At 38.8% G+C, this 17,230-nt stretch overlaps 1 protein-coding gene across 1 annotated transcript in view; it reads right to left on the reverse strand.

Annotated features, from left to right (window-relative positions):
• Window positions 1–124: 124 nt before the first annotated feature.
• Window positions 125–17,230, reverse strand: part of CIITA (class II major histocompatibility complex transactivator) — a 44,855-nt gene continuing 27,749 nt past the window's right edge. Inside the window, exons 9-21 of the mRNA XM_075515275.1 lie at window positions 15,760–15,909; window positions 14,413–14,553; window positions 12,021–12,080; window positions 9,855–11,562; window positions 9,571–9,744; window positions 8,626–8,697; window positions 7,210–7,290; window positions 5,640–5,732; window positions 5,215–5,298; window positions 4,322–4,405; window positions 3,749–3,832; window positions 2,993–3,085; window positions 125–1,245 (exon numbers count right to left, since the gene is read on the reverse strand). Of these exons, the coding sequence (XP_075371390.1) occupies window positions 3,013–3,085; window positions 3,749–3,832; window positions 4,322–4,405; window positions 5,215–5,298; window positions 5,640–5,732; window positions 7,210–7,290; window positions 8,626–8,697; window positions 9,571–9,744; window positions 9,855–11,562; window positions 12,021–12,080; window positions 14,413–14,553; window positions 15,760–15,909 (2,804 nt within the window). The 3' untranslated portion in view covers window positions 125–1,245; window positions 2,993–3,012. The remainder of the gene's footprint in view (window positions 1,246–2,992; window positions 3,086–3,748; window positions 3,833–4,321; window positions 4,406–5,214; window positions 5,299–5,639; window positions 5,733–7,209; window positions 7,291–8,625; window positions 8,698–9,570; window positions 9,745–9,854; window positions 11,563–12,020; window positions 12,081–14,412; window positions 14,554–15,759; window positions 15,910–17,230) is intronic.

Below are 17,230 nucleotides of genomic sequence, written 5' to 3' on the forward strand. Positions count from 1 at the left end.
TTTTCTGTCTCCAGACTGTATCTGGACAGGGAGCCAGAATGCTAGTCCTGACAATTGTCTCTCTAAGATGATAAGTTCTCTCCATGTTCACAGAGCTGAAATTAAAGAAGGGGGGGAGGAGACAATTGTTTTGCTATCGCAGTCAGCAGGACTGGTATTTGGCCCACATATCACTGAGGCCAGCAGCGCAGACACATGATAACACCTTGAAATATGTTATTGTCTGTCATTGCCTAGTTATTCATGACTCTGTAAAAGAAGGCCACATAAACCACACACAGTAGTGATTTCACTGTCAAGTATAAAATAGATGCTTGTACATTTATGCTGCCACCTGCAAGTGAGAAATTAAATCCCAATCCAGGTATATGAATGAAGAAAAGAAAATAAAAGTTCTCATTTGAGACAGAGTAAAAACCTTTGAAGATTGTCACTTCGAGGATTTTTGTGCAAGAAACTGAAGCTATCTGTATGCATTTGTATTTCTGTGAAAATGTCAGAAAAATCCTTAATAGTTTTCCAGTTTTAATTAATTTCTTCCCTTTACTTCTTTCTTTTTTTCATAATCTTTTTGAAGGATTCTCTAATGAGAGTGACAGAAAGTATCTTTCTGTCCCTTAAGATGGCATTGGTGATTAGCATCAAGAAAAGAGCCACTTCAAGATTCTCGTGGATAATCTTACAATATCAGACTGTTTTCTAAAACTGATCATTCTTATTTATGCTCCTGACCCTAGTACTTCAAATCAGTCCAGAAAGACAGGCAAAATCTGTAACATTGAGCTTTGGAAGTCCAATACCATCAAACCGAATTTGATTGCAGTTACCACTGGCACCATGAAAAAATTAGATTTGATCTGTCACTACTTCAGATGTTGCAGGTCCAGCAGCTTGCCAGTCTACTCTCTGATGAATTGATGATGGAATTTTATACTATCGATATCTTGGTGATTCCTGGCCACCTTTAATGGTAATCAGAATATCCAGATGCTCTTTTCATCTTTGAAACTGGATGTTGCTTAACTCTTCATCACTTCAGTAGAAACACAACTGGGTCTTTGAACAGCATTTTAAATGACCTTTAAAAAATTTGAACCCCATCATTCACCCACTTCAAGCATCACCCAGAAGCTTAAATGTGACTTTTTTCATTTTGCCACTATTATGAACATTAGCCACCAATTCATAAAGCAGCAAGAAGATAGGAAAACACAGAGGACTCCTTCCCCTCTTCTTTACGTTAACCTGTGAAATGATGAAAACAGAATATTAGACGTATGCCCATCAGGTTAATCACCATTAACACCACCAAACCCATGTATTTGCTGTGCTCTGAAAACAGACAACAGTGACTGGTAGATGCTGGATGTTTCAAGTTTGGGAGACAGGATCCAGACTTCCTGTCCTGTCCTTCCTAATCCTCAGTGCTAATGGAGAAGAAAGTTTCCTCACATACTCAGATACTATACTAATGTGGTAACCAGTGCCACAGGCATGTGCTGCAAACATGAGAGAACAGTGGAGGGAGGTGCAAGGGGTTGTTTATGCAGAGCTGTGTCAAACACATCTTTTGCTTGGTGTGAAAGCTAACCAGTGTCCAAGAATCACCGACTTTCACAGAGCGGGGCTCTTTACCACTGAGTGCCATTGCTGTGTCCAGAGGAAAACCAAGGTCATTTGGGAGCTGACCTAAATGTTCAGAGACTTATCACATGCTGCCCTTGAGTGACAGACACAGGAGGTTAGAGAAACCTTTGCTTTTGTAAGGTTTCCTGGCACTGTTCATATCCCTAATGTCTTCTTTCCCAAGTAGGTATAGTTATTCAACAAGACAAAGAGTTAGTTGTACTGTAGGCTATTAAGGATCACTACAGTTTTTCACTGTTGCTGTATAAAGCTAGTCTGTGAAGCTGGTATGGCACCTGAGTCTGAGTCTTCCACAACCTGTAGCCTGATCAGTACCATATATATAGCCTAGTCTACAGCTGGTGATTAGTGCACTGAGAGCAAGAGTCATGCAAAAGCTTGGCTCACTGCACGGTTTAGGGAGCCATTGGCAACTGCAGCCATTGCCAGGACCATTCAAACCACAGCTCAAGCAGCTGGCGATAACTCTGCAACGTGTTTTTTGCCATCTGAAAGAAAGCTGGAGGGCATCTGGTGTCTGGCTTGACTCTGGCTTCTCCTTCTTCACTGGGATCATTTCACAGATGCACCCTGCGTAATTTTTTTTTAAGAGCAAGAGGAGCACATGGCAGAAAACTGGGAGCAGAAATCTTACACAAAACCCTAAATTCTCATGCGTGCTGCAGTTCCTTCAGTCCAGGAGCATCAAGGTAGTCAGATCCTGGTGATCACCAGCAAATTGTTAGCAAATTGCTAATGATGCAATTATTTCAAGGATCCTTGAAACTGCAGGCAGAATCAATGAAGTAAAAGTGGCTGCCAGTGGCTAAACCACACAAAACAGACTGAGAACAAGGAATGTAGGAACCAATGGTCTGCTCTGAGTACAATATAGGCACAGCTTCATAGCGAGACAAGCAGCTGTTGAGGATTTGTATTAAACAAAGGAAAAGTGGAAGAACTTACTAAAATCGGCACAAAACAATCTCTAAGGGGTACAGAACTCATCTATTAAACATGAGAAGTACACAGAGCTATTTAGTTTTCCACAAAAGAAAAGAGAAGGTAAGCAGGCCAGCTGCCAGTCACTGAACTGCGCTGAACTAGGAGTCCTAGAAGAAGTCCATTCTCGTTGATGCAGCTCTTGCAGTCTGCTAGTGCTGGTGCCACAGAGACGGGGGATGCAAGGCGAGTGGGGAGAAAGGGGGCCTGATGTGATATTGATCTGTGCCACTCTAGGGCAGCATCTCTTTACCTAGCTATGCATGCACTTGTACTGTTACTGTGCCTGCTGCCAGTGAGACCAGAATCAACAGCTGCCAGAAAAACAAATCTTGTTGTTTCACGGAGCCAGAGTTTATGTTACCTTTATGGGATCATCTGAATCTACACACTGATCCTAGAGTCCAGCTGCTGAAGGTGTTCGAGAACTCCATAGGGAATGGTGGGATTCCACATCCTGTAAGGGCAAATTCAGAAAGGAGAGAGATTTTAATAAGTGTAATTTGCTTCACAGTTTTCTTGGTGTGTTTGGTATGTTTGTGTTTTGGTTTTGTTTTGTTTTTTTTTTTAAAGTTGCCTTTCCCTTTTGAATATCATTCTATAAAAGTATTTAAGCTATGGAACAAATGAAAATGCATTTTTCTTGAGAAGAAAGCAGTTCAATCGCCCATAACCTGGCTGACTCTGGTTATTGGACACACGACAGTCCTGTCTCCATAAGTGTTCTTTAGCTTTCCATCAAACTCCCTTCCCTTGAATGTGTACTGGCAGCTTCAGTTTATTTAACCTTTAATGATGGCTGCTCATTGTTTATCCTTCAAATACAAGTCCTGCAGCACAGAGTAGGTCAGGTACTCTGGGTGGGTAGAAGATTAACAAAGAGAGGTCCGTGTAAACTATGCTTAAAGCAGGACAAGCTTGCTTGCCAGGGATGATTAGAAATTAATGCAGCTGAAACCAGAGACAACATTTTTAACATTTCTGTGACTGCTTTTGTATTTTGGTGATGTCTTTTTTTGTGCCTCTTATAAATCTGATGAATACAGAACACAGCTTTAGCATGAATTCTAACCCAATTTACAGAACAAAGATACAGCAAACAGCGTATCAAGAGACTTACACCAAGTTCTTTATATGGGGACATTTTCGTAGGCTGTCAGTCAGCTGCTGGGCTCCAACACCAGTTATTTTGTTATACTGAACACTGAGAGAAAAAAAAATGTTAATCCAGATGACATCATATAGCAGTAAAATCAAAGATTTAATTCAAAATCAAAAATACTATACGGGCTTATCTGCAGATGGGGGAAGAAAGAAAAAGGAAAAAAAACCCAAAACAGATCATTGATTCAAAAAACCTGTAATAAAATACTCAAAAGGTCAAACTGGAACTTCATTAAGTTAGTTCATCTGAGGGATTCCTTATTCTATGTACCCGAGGTCCTTCTCCAACTTCCCATGACCTTATTCTCCCACCTTAAAACTGATTTTTCGGGGTTTATGGTGAACCGCTCCTTAATCCTTTCTAACCACTGACTATCTGGACTCTGCATAAGCACATTTTCCCTGTGAAATTTCCCTGAAATTTTCTTCCTCCATTTCTGTCTCCTCTACCCCAAGCATGGAAGATTTGAATTTTCAGTATCCAAGCAAGTAAGCTTTCCTGGACCATCTCAAAAGATTTCATACTTACTCTAGCACTCTTAAAGATCCCATCGCAGGAAGAACTTTTGCAAGATTTTCTGCTCCAAAATCACAAATGCTATTATTGTATAAGCTGCAGAAAACCAAACCGGTACAGTCACAATTGAATAATGGATAATGTAAACAGGTTATATATTAGATCAGGGAATTTCAGATTTGGTTGGTACATCTTAACTTCCAATTTATCCGTACCTATTTGCAGTTAATATTTAAAACACAATTTCATATTTTCTGTATCAAGTAAGGCAAATGGCCACATCACTTCTTCAGCTAGCACAGCTACAGCAAAAATAGGTCTAGATTCTTAATGAATAATGAGAACATTTCTGTCTACATTAGATCAAATTAGAAATCTGCAAGAAAACGAAGCTCAAAGATTTGGGGCACAGCATTCAAAAGATTTCCACGTTAGCAAATTATTCCAGAGTTGCACACCACAGTTTCTTGCATTCCCTACTGAGACACTTCATTCAGGCCTATGCCAGACATTTTAATGAAGTGGGATGGGCCATTGGTCCCATATCAGCAAACACACACCACCTCGGCGCTGGCTTAGGCCTTAGCACTGTGCTTAGCAAGCTCCACATAAGCTTGCAGTAGATCATGGCCCTGGGTGCACATTTGTACAGGGTATTATTCATAAGTGGGTATTATGGATTGGATTTAAAAATCAGTACAGTCCTTGTTATATTCCTGAGATATCATTCTGTATATCTACACCGGGTCATATATTTCTCTCCTCTTCTCTCTAAAGGCTTTATGCAAGAATGAAGTCAAAAGCTTGGCTGCTGCACAGTGTACATATTTGTTCCATGTTCAGTAATTTCTGACAGAGATAGCAAGGTGTTGTATAAAACAACTGAACAGGATACAACTACTTACCTTAGTGTCTTTAACGAAGACAAGGAAGGAAGAGCTGTAGCTAGTTTCTCCGCACCCACATCTGTTATCTTATTCTGTGATAAGCTACAGTAAATGATATCACTTTGTTAGTTGAGCACATTTATTCTAATTTATTACAATGTGGGGAAAATTCATTTTTGATGTCTTTTTTATATAATTTGGACAGTCTGTTTAGACCAAATGCAGGGAAGAAGAAAATTATGGCCCTTGAATGAAATAAGGAATTGCCATAGGATTAACCTATTTCTCTAATGAATGTACAGACTATGCATGTCTATAGACTCATTGGTCTTCCATACCCATAGGTTAGTTGTGCCCATAATTGTTAACACACAGTCCCTTAAGGCTCTAGGTTTAATCTATTTCTTTTCAAAATTTTCCAGAACTGTTAACCTGGCACTTACTTTAACGTTTCCAGTGATCTCAGGGTTGGAAAGACTTCAGATAGAGTCTTTGCTCCTTCATCTCCTAGGCCGTTTTCACTCAGAGCATCAAGGCTGGGTGACAACAAAGAGAGAATTAGCTTCCCTTTTAATCTAAATTTTTGTGGTTTATTCACCTCAGAGACCACTCTATATATCTTGAGAAGCTCCTCTGCAGTAGCCTCAATCAGCAAGAAGTATCACACAAATTACAGCTTCTCTAAAAAGCAGCTTTCTGCTTCCCAAATGTACAATGTAAGAAATTTTTTTTTTACTAGTTGAATGGCTTGACCCATTTCCTTTGATATGCAAATGGTAGCACTTAATGCCTTGCTTCTAGCATACAGTGAAGATTATTAAAATGGTTATGAAATAGCTGTGTTCCAGCTATGCTGAAAAGAGATTTCCTGTGCACACAGAAATACAGAACTCACAAAATCCAGCAGATGCTGTAAATCCCTGCCTAAACAGCTCCTCCTCCAGATAGGGAGTATTAGAAATGAAGTTTTTCCTCATTCAAGTATCCAGATGGAAAGAGTTTTAGATAGTCACAATTTTAGATAATGGATCCCCTTCTAATCTGACAGACAACGCTGGGATACATTGGACTCATTCCAATTTTAGAGCTTTATTGTTTTCCCAAAATATCATGAAAAGGCCAGATACAATACAGACACATGGCCAATGGGCTGAGCCAGTAAGGCCAAAGGCCCTCTCAAAACCCAGTCATCTTCCCACGGAGATGACAGCAGAATATTGACTATTGTTGCTACAATTGTTTCTAGCGCAAAGAAGCTTAAAATTCAGAGTCAGCTGGTTTGACATGAATATGAGAGAATAAATAGTAACTGGAGTTCTTAAAACTCTATTTCTCATACTGCTCCTGGTAAAGAAAGGAACAAAGACTGTGAAAATACATGGGCAGAACAAAACCAGATACCGGCTGAGTATGGCTTTTTTTAGTATCTTTTATATGAATCAAATCCACAAAACTCAATCTCTTACAAGTTGTACCAGAAATTCAGGGTGTTCGTTGACACTGGAAGGTGCACAGCACCAGCACAAATACTGAAGTTAACCCCCAAATTTAACACTGCTTCTGGTTCAGGAGGGAGTCTGTTCTCTCCTGGGGAGAGACCGTCAGTCCCTCAGAAACCTCACCATGAGGGAGCCTGGGGCTCGGGCATGTTACGGAGCTTGAATGAAGAAATAAGTAATCTGCAGGCAGTGTTGATCAGTGCCATGGCAGGAAGGGGGAGCACGCCGTGGGGCTCTGTACTAAACCTTTCCCACAGCTTTTAACCACTGAGGAATACATGGGGAAGTGACTGAAGGGGTATCAAACAAACCACTACCAAGTGTCTTAAGGGAGATGAAGAGCATTAGCTTTTAGTCTGCGGTTATATTCTCTGAATGTTTTTGTTGTTCAGTTTGTTCATCAAAGCAAGTAGTCTTGTTGGCAAATAAAATGTTTCTTGGGTACATGAGCTCCCCCATCATCAAGGGCTGCTGAGGAGCAACATTAGCAAGGTTAATCTTTAGCATTACTCACTCTAAATGCTGAAGTGATGGAAATGCTGCAAGAATTTCCACAAGTTTTAGGAATCCCTGTAGGCCACACACTGGACCCAGCCTGGAAGAAAATAAATATAGACATGCGGCAGTTTTTTCATGTGCTCAGAAACAGCAAAACTTACGAATTTTTAAGTTCTTCCCCTGCAGCTCCAAATGCAAGCTAGTTTACACTCCTTAGAAGCAGCCATTCCCTACAATCTGCAGCATGGATTTCTGCTTTGAAGCCTTCAGATGAGGACCCCACAAGGCTAAGGTCAGACAGAGTAGAGCTGCTTGCACAGAAGCAGTGGTATGTGCATTTGCCACTTTTTTGTTACTCTTTGCAAGACTCATCTCACTTGTTTTAGATTCCTGTATTTCTGTTCTTTCTCTATTTTTTTCTGGTTTTTCATTTTAAGTATTATAATCTTGATAATGGAGATGAAAAAAATATTATCTTTTTTTTTTTCCCCAACTATTGGCAATTCAGATCAACTTAAGATTTTACTGCAGCTTAAAGCATAAATTGAACTTTAATATTCCAGCTCCAAGCATTTGTCCCTCCGACACTAACCTCTTATTTGGAGTTTCCTTGGTATCAGAACAAGTTCGGCCTAGTTAAAAGGATCGGAATTTTAACCAAAAATTTAAAATAAAGGGAAAGTAGGAGAAGAAATGAGATGAGAAAGCAGCATAAAATCAGAAGTGAGGCCAAGCACAGCAGTTCAAGACTGGGTCAGATGTGAAGAGCAGGAAACAGATGAAGATCTGATGAGAGTTCTCCATTGCACTGGTGCAATTTCTGCCCAAATTAATTCACACGCTATGGCAGGATATTTTAAACAATAGAATAGCCTTGGAGGCTGCTTACAGTTTGTGGGAAAAAAGAAACATTACTACACCTCATTTTTGAAGTCAGTGTTTCCAAGTCAATCTTCCTGCTTCCAGGAAAATGGTGCTAAATATTTTATTTGGGATGCATTCTCTGCCCTTATTCTCTCATGGCCTAAGCTCTGACAGGGCAGAAAATTACAGCAGAAGACTCAGATAGAAAAGTTGAGCATTTCTGGGGGAAAAAATATTTCCCAGGTAGTTGGATCACGATCAAGATATTTTATACCATGTGGCACAAGTCCTACAGCTGGTGGTAAGGAGCTAACTTGTAGTAAAATCAAACAAAATTGATACAACCGTGTTGATCTGTATCACTGCAGGAGCCAGAAATGATGTTTTTTGAGTTTTGGCCATAACTTAATAAATCTACTTGAGAAAAGCAAAATAGAAATAAATGGGGTTTACTTAATGCTTTACCACAAACTAACTATACATCAGTTCAATGACTGTAGCCAATATCCATGACTTCTCAGTCTTAAATGTAATCATATAGCAATCAACAGAGAGGTATATCACTTACGCAAATTCTAGTTTTCTGAGGTTTTTGATGGCAGGAATTTCATAGCTGCTGCAACCAGATGCATCTTGCACACTAAATAAATCACAGTAGAACCGGAGTATGAGAAATATTTTAGCAACCAAGACAGTGCTTTAAAAACAATTTCTTCGTAAACTTTTACAGGAAATAAACCACTGCTGCATTAACTGAGGAACCAGGGAACTTCGGAATAACTTCTGCTCCAACCTTTCTTCATTCAATTAATTTCAATCTGATACTTGCCTTTCATAGTGCAGTCATTTGCTCTTTTTCCAATAAAATTTAAAAATACATTCTTCTAAATCAAGTATTTTGTCAAACACGAAACTTATTTTGTGTATATTTTAATCAAAATACTCTGCCCATGTTAAAATGGAAGTCACTATTTTTATTTTAAAAAACCCAAACAAAATAATTTATTTATGCATGCTTTTAATTGCAGCCAATCCCCTAGCCACATCATGAGCAGGAATGAAACACAAGGTTTACAGATGACATAACACAAGCTTTTACCTCCTGAGGTAAAGGACCGACTCAGGTCATTTGTGACCAGTGCAAAACAAGCCTTCATTTATGGCCCAGGTGCTACAGGGGGGAAAAATCAGTTAGCACAAGTTATGTAACTGAAAGCAACTGGAAGATAGCATACTTGGAGATTAAAAAGAAATCTGAAGGAAAAAAAAGACAGCTGGGTTTTTTTATTGGTAGTTTTGATAGATATTCTGCATGGTGCTGTCATTACTCCTCCCTGCCATGACAACCACCGCACATCTGGGTAGGAGAACACTCTAATACAAAAGCTTGCACTGCCTTAGTTACTTCTCCTTTGGACAAACAGAGGACTCTATTCTCCAGCACTGTCAATGAACCCCCATTTTCTTAATTTGCTAGTATGTTAAGAGGACTTTTGATCATAAATGAGCCTACCAATTGATCATCTTCTCCTGCATCTCTACGAGGTCTGAAAGGTCACTGACGTCCTTCATTGTCTTTGCCTTAAAGGGATCAAGAACAAATTTCTCTGTTGATGTTCTCAGCAGTTCGTAGTCTTTTGTTTGTTCTAAAGACTTCCAGAGCCTGACTGTATCACTGAGGGAGGCCCTGTGAAGCGACAAAACATGTGAAATCAACAGATACGACTGTTGTTGTTGCATGCAAGTGTCATCTACATACAGTCCTATGAATGACACTATCTACAAAGAATGACCAACCTGAACGATGCCACATTCTTTAGGCCAACCAAGTCTTTTAGCCCTTGCATGTCAATGCTGCTGTTTCGCAAATCCAAGGAAAACTCTTTTCTTGACCTTTTTAAAATACAGTGCAGTACATGGACATCAGGTGGTGTAAGAACTACGCCCAGAAAAGACAGGTCTGGCTTGAGCCTTAAGGCCACATGCTGCAAAAGATAATTGCTTTGTGTTTCATAAATACAATGTAAAAGCTCAAGTAACCTCTCCAGACAGAGCTCATTTATCGGCAGCCTTCTAATATATTTCAAGAGTGTTTTCTGCTTCTTGGTTGACTGTTTTACATCCTTATTTGAAAGGGAGCAGAAGTAGGGGTCATCCTGGAGGAACAACAATCCAGCCAAAAATCGAGGCACTAAATCTAACCAGTTAAAAGGTTTTTTCTTCTTGGATGGAAAAGACAGGTACTTTGTTAGACTTTTGTCCTTGATCTCTTCTGCTAACATAAGGTGAAGCGCACCCAAGAAATTCTGAATGACAAAATCAGAGAATGTGCTCCCAAATTCCTCTTCTCCACCATCTGAATGTCTGGGGAATGCAAATGGCAGGAAAAATCCATATTTCAGAGCAAACTCTTTAACTTCCTTCGAAGGAAGATCATCACTTTTCATGGCACTTTGGTGCTTTTCTCCAAGATACCAGGCTATACGGGCTAGTGTAGCAAGACTGTCTTGATTTTGCATGGCTGTAACATCTGTTTGCATAGATATTATCTTTTGCTGAACAAATTTCAGGAAGACTGTAGTAAGAGTTGAAGGAAGGCTTTTGTCTCCCATTTCAAGTACTGTTTCACAGAGAAAACAAACAAATCTACACATAACAGGGCTGTAACAATGACTGAACAAGTACTCACGCTCTTTGATTAATTTCAGTGCATTATCACAGTAGGGTAATCCTTCAAAGTATTTGGTTATGTACAATTCTCTCTGCTGAGGGGAAAATCCTACTATTTCAATAGTCTTATCCACTTTGGACACATACTGGTACACCTTGTCTTTTGGTCTTGCTGTAAGTAATAAAGTACAACCATTGAGTATCTTTTTTTGGATAAGTCCTGAAAGCAGCTCCTTTATACTGCACAAGTCTTTTTCAGGCTGCCTGGCTGAGCAACGAGGAAAATTCTCATGATCGTGCAACCCTTCAAAACCATCAAAAACCAAAAGGACTTTAGTAGGATTTTGCAATATATACTCAAAGATCTCTTTGCTTCCCTCTTGAGGTTTTACAAAAAATTCAAGAAGCAGATCCCTCAGGCTGTATCGTTTCTCAGGCAAGCTTATTTGTTTGCAGTCAAACCAAAATACAAATTCAAATTGAGAAAACTCTCCATTGGACCAGTCCTGGCAGATCTTCTGAACAAGAATGCTTTTGCCCATTCCTGCTTTTCCCAGCACCACAATCACTTTAGTCTCTAAGTCTTTACCTCCCAGGATTTGAAATATTTGGCTTCTTTTAAGGGCTGCCTTTTCCTTCCCTTGCAGACTGCAAGTTACCAGATCCTTTTCCATTGCTTTTACACTATTCTTCCCAGTCTTGGTTTCAGTTTGGCTTTGAAGAAGCGTCCCATCAATAAACAGGCGATCAAGAGTTACTTCACGCTCCATGGACACAGATTTGCATACATCTTGGAAATAATCCATAAGTGATGTACGGAAAGCTTCCACTGGCTCTAGAGAAATAAAAAGCACACACAAACTGAAGAAAGCAGTCCACAAATTACAACATTGCTTCAGGGTGATTTAAGTCCATAACTGTAATATGGTCAATATACATCAGTTCCCATAAAGCATGTAGGTCTGGATTTATCCCATGCAACTGCAGGTACTTAAATTAGGAGTGCAGGCACAATAGACACTTTTAGACCTATGAACTGAATAATTTTGGAGGTATCTACGCATATGATAAAACCAGCTAAGTACACTGACCTCCTAAGTAGGTACTACAGCTAGATATCTAAAGGTAGACAAGTCTAATATCTTAAAAACACAAATTGTGCTCAGACACGCAGAACAGCTTCACAAATTATTGAATAACAACCCTACAACATGTAGCTTTTCTGTATGGAAAGAAACAGAAAAATTAGCCAAAAAATACTGGAAGTTTTAAGTTCAAGAGATCTAAACTCACTTGGTCTTTTGAAACGTTCTTCAGAAGGAATTATGGGAACTTGGACTTCTTTGAGCATTTCTAAACGTGGAGAAACAAAACAATATACTTGAGGAAGACACCTAGATAGTCATTGATTCGGCTTTACTAATTTTAACAATAAGACTAACGCAAATTTTCAAGTTCATTGCAACTTATATTATGTATCATCCAGAGAAAGAGATATTTTGGTTATTTTACAGGGGAAAGGGAAAAAATCCTCACACAAGCACAATTCAGCTGACATGAACTGTTGCAGAAAGTATGACACCAAACAAGATGACAGCTGTTCCGATAGTTGTATGAAGCAGAAGACCTATCATAACAAGGTGACATCCACTGTTCTTTTCAAATGTCAGTGTTTTGCATAAATTCACATTCACACATTGGTCTTCTTTATGCCATCAAAAGCAATAGCTTTCTTTTGTTATTCCACACCTTGTAACCAAGCATTAAGGATGAAAGTCACAGAGAAGTGACTATTGGTAACAGAATTTACCCATTACTCTTCTTGACAAAGTACTGTCACTGTCCAATTTTCTTTCTTTTTGCCTGTTTGTTTTCAAACTACGGCAGACCTTTGCACTTGGCTGGATGAGCAGTGTCTGCCATACACAAAGAAATTGGGAATTTTTCAGAGAAAGCTTATTATTTACAGACTGATAATGACAGAGTATCAGTTTTGACAAAACTTTTGGTAGGAAAAGCTTTGCAGATGCAGGACAGAATTTAAATTGACAGAGACTGTAACAAACCCAACCTCATCAATAGTCTTATGGTAACTACACTCAGTGGAGATGTGGAAAAAACAAAACCAACAAAACCAGGTTGATCTCCCTAGATTCATACAAATGTATTTATTACCATAATATTTGGTTCATCTTGATGTAGAATGTGGTTTTAAAAAAAATACAAATCTTAAAGTTTCAGAGATCTGGAAATCAGTTCCTACCCTGCATGCCAGCAACAGGTGGAATGGTTAGAGTTCAAAGTTGCTTCTAGCAGGGAAGCACCCACAGACTTCTAATAAGCAAGTCCTTTTTCCGGTGAAAGAATACATTTGATATAGAGATAGCTCTCCTTGTAGAAGAAAAATCGACTTAAGATATTAAATAAAGAGGGAACGTGCCTGTTTTCAGGCAAGTGTCTGGTTTTTGTTTCCTATTTATTTTATTAAATAAAAATAACAGAATGGAAAACCAAGACAAGCTGTAATGAGACATTTAGATGGGAAGCAGCATTGGTCAAATCAATCAGGTGTTAATAATTTTTAAAAAAGGAAAAGAGACTGGCTTGCTAGCTTACATGCTAATTTTTCTGCCTCATTTGGAGATCTGAGGTTTGTGACATAATCACATATGTTGTGCTGCTGGAAATCAGTTGGAATTATTAGTATTGTGTATTCACATAAGTAGTATATATCGTTTACAAATACTTCCCCAAACCTAGGGGTATTTGCCTATTAATCCCCACTTAAAAATTTTGCTATTTTGGGAGGTGTTAGCCACCAGAGGGCAACAAAACACTTGTACTAAGCTGCAAGCAGCTGTAATCACCAGGGTACGCAGCCAGCAGAAATTAAATAACCACTGAAATCAAACTCCCTGTTCTAACAGCTCTCAGGGCGGGAAGAAAAGTGTCTGAGGAAAGTTTGCTACCACAGCTGGGACTGTTATACCCTGACCAAGGCTCTGATTTCTTTATAAGCCTTTCTGTATATTAGGCTTCTGTATTGTTTAGTTAAATAAGTCGTCATCATTTTGGTTTTGGGGCTTCCATGTGAGCTGACTGCAGTCTGGCTTCCAGCACCAAGCATTTAAGATACTCAGGCCATGCCAGTACCAGCACAACTTCCACTACCAATGGTGCTCAAGCACACTGGGCTTTTGTATGGTTTTAACTAGACAAGAAGACTTCTTCCAGAAACTGGACTTCATAGGATTGGCTGCTAATATATAGCTGAACCAGTAGCTCTTCAACCCCTTATCTGCTCTATATTTTGGACTAGACTAAGCAGCCAGTGATCAATACAAAGAAGGAAATGCCATTAACTTTTATTTTCCTCAATAAGGTCAATATGAGTAAAGCCTGGAGGGGAGAATTGGCTTTGGGCAGAAGCAATATGCTCCCTCTTGCAATCCAAAGTACTGTATATATAAAAATTCATTTTCTACGTACCACATAAACTAACTGGAAAACTTGGGGATATAAATGTTTCCATGGAAGAAGTCAGCACTGGCAAGAAACAAATTATAGTTTTCAGCCTATCACAGCTATCAGTAACTGAAATGAGGGAACTTAGTACTTTGTTGACAGCATTGATTTTTCCAGTACTTTCTGCCTAATTATGTGGATAAAAGGTTATTGCTCTTACCTGGATATATTATAACATCAGATGTGCCATTTCCATGAACAAAGTTAAGTATCTGCTGAGGAGGATCTGCAAAGCCTGTATTCTCTTGGCTCCCTTTCGCGCAGACAGGTAGACACCCTGGATTCAAAGGTGCTGAAGATCCTGAAATGAGTGCAGAATAATTACTCTTCTGTTTCTAAAGGCTCCTGGTTTCTAAAGGTTTCTACGGAAGAAAAAGCTTTCTAAAAGCTACTTATCCTTTCTGGCAGCTTCTGGGCAAATATTCCCAGTGGAGAGTTTATGAACCAGAATTCGTAGGATCACATGAGGTCCATAGAATCCATTAAACAAAAACTTTAAAAGGTACAATGAATGTGAAATACAAGGGATTACCCAGCTTTTAGTGACCACTGGTTTTCAATAGTCTAAAGCAAAATTCGATTAACATAAGGAAAAGTGCTTAAGGCAAAGTCTGTAAACATGTGGACCAGAGATCCAGAAGAGAGAAAAATGTGTAAATATTATGTATTTGAATTAATTTTACCATCCTTTGCACTACATCTTTCCCACATAATTGCACATCATGCAGTTTGTACAAGCAGCTAGCAAGCATCCTCCCTCCAAACCTGCACTGGGAAATTTTTTTGATGATGCAGTGCTTGCAATTTAATCAGCCATAGCTCTGAGTTTCTGTAGGTGTGACAAAATTTCTTCTGCTACTTTGTGCTGTTTCAGCTAGCATCAGATACTTCAAGACTTCTAATTTATCCACTGCTTTTTGGTTCCTTTCCAGCATAGATTTAACAGTAAAAGGTGTTGAATTGTGTCTTTGTCATTAGCACTTGCCAGTGTACCATGAGCTACACAACATGATCAAGGCAAGGTGGCTACACAGCCCATCATTTGGATTAGTACTCAGTTTTTGTGAACAAAATTCCAACGTAGATTTTGCTCTCCTATTGCAAATATAATTATCCTGCAGTCCTTTGCAAACCGCTGGATGAAAAAGAAATTGGAACTAAACGAAAGTTTATTAATGAAAATGTTGTGATTTCCTATTCTTAAGACAAGTAAGTAATTGTTTAGATTAGAATATAGTAGATAACTCTGTTCTCTTATTTATTAACCTGTACTTCACCAATTATGAAAGACTCATTCTATTTCATTAGGGGCAATGCACTTTTAATTTCCCTTGAATATTTTTCATTCTTTTGGTGACTGCCGCACTTTTAAGTGCTTGATTGAAACAGCTGCCAAACTTGTTTTCCCTGCATTGCTCATAGTCAATGACCAGATTTATGAGAGAGTTTTTCCCTTGTATAAATCAACCTGTGTATGAGTGCACATCTATAGTTGTACTGTACATACCAGGAATTATGAAACTTCTTTCGAACACATTGGTAGCAGGAACAGAAAAGGACATGTGCTGGTTAGTTAGTGAGGTGGAGCTAGCTGGATGGCTGTTGAGAGGCATAGCTAAGAAACTGCCATTCCCTGCAGACACTGCAGGGACTTCCACTTAAAAAAAAAGCAAAACAAAAGGAGAAAGTTATTTCATTGCTAGAAGTTAAGGGGGCCAAAGAAGAGGTTTCAATAGATATCATAAACCACTTGATTCTGATCAGTTGTGTTTTGATTTTCCAAAAGCAAGAACAATTCACAATAGCTTCTCGAAATTTACTCAGGTCTCAAAATCTAAAATGTATTTATGAAATTCTGTAATAGATCACTTTTTTCCAGTAGTTCACTCTTTTCATTTCCTTTTTCTTCATCTTTCCTGGCCTGTCTTCTTTCTAGAAACCTTCAGATGTGTTTAGATGTAAATGATCTTACACACGGATGACCGACAGATAAGACATAACAAGGTCTTACATTGGCTGTACTAAGTTTCCCAAGCACGGTTCATTACCTTAATATTGCACAAGATTAGAGAGGCCCAAGTACAATAAACTGAGGATCTTGACTCTCTACTTAGACACTGCAGTGCTTGTAAGGATAACTGGTCTGTGTTAAGAGGGTTTCCCAAAGAACAGTCACAAACACCTGAGTTTTACAAGATGCAGTTTGCCTGCAGTACTTGTTTTTTTCAAGACGACAAATGAGGAGGGAGACTCAGGTACATTGTAAGATTTCATCTGCTTATCGAAAGTTTCTTACAAATCAAGTAAGATACACTTGCTTAATTTGAACTAGTCTGCTAGTTTCCTTGGTTTTGCCACACCCTTATTCTCAGAGTTGGTTTTGCTTTTCTTCCCTCTCCTGTCTAGCAGCAACAATTAAGTCTCTATTTCATTGCTTTCTGCAGTCTAATGTTTTATCAGGAGCTACAAACCTGTGTGGGTTTTGTGCCACTATAGTGTACACTGTCATCTGGAATGCAAGCTCTTTAGGGTGGGATGTGTTTATGTTGTTTACCAGGAACTGATATATTATTTTGTTATAGGAATCTTTCATTTTTACTGTGGTATAAAAATAGACTTTTAAAAGTGTTTTTCAGCTTGTGTGTAAATCAGCATGTGAAATTCCCACGTAATTTCCTATCCAAGGATTGTTGTGTTGCTATGGTCAGAGAAGATCAGGTACTGTTATAGCTACCCACAAACAGTTGGGCAAATCTGAGTTTAATTTGATTCAATTCCTTTGAAAGAATCTCATCCTTGGCTTACCACTCTGAACTTTAGTAACCGTTATCCTCTTTACTGTAGATAGTCTTATACTTCTGAAGAGTTGATACATTTGCCTTTGCAGGATCATACTGTGACACTCATTTTATGACAGGTTAAATAAATTCCTGATTTTGTCACTAGCTCATCTTTCTGTCAATTAGATTTTTTTGTAC

Source organism: Mycteria americana, chromosome 12 (assembly GCF_035582795.1).
Source record: "Mycteria americana isolate JAX WOST 10 ecotype Jacksonville Zoo and Gardens chromosome 12, USCA_MyAme_1.0, whole genome shotgun sequence".
Taxonomy (NCBI): domain Eukaryota; kingdom Metazoa; phylum Chordata; class Aves; order Ciconiiformes; family Ciconiidae; genus Mycteria; species Mycteria americana.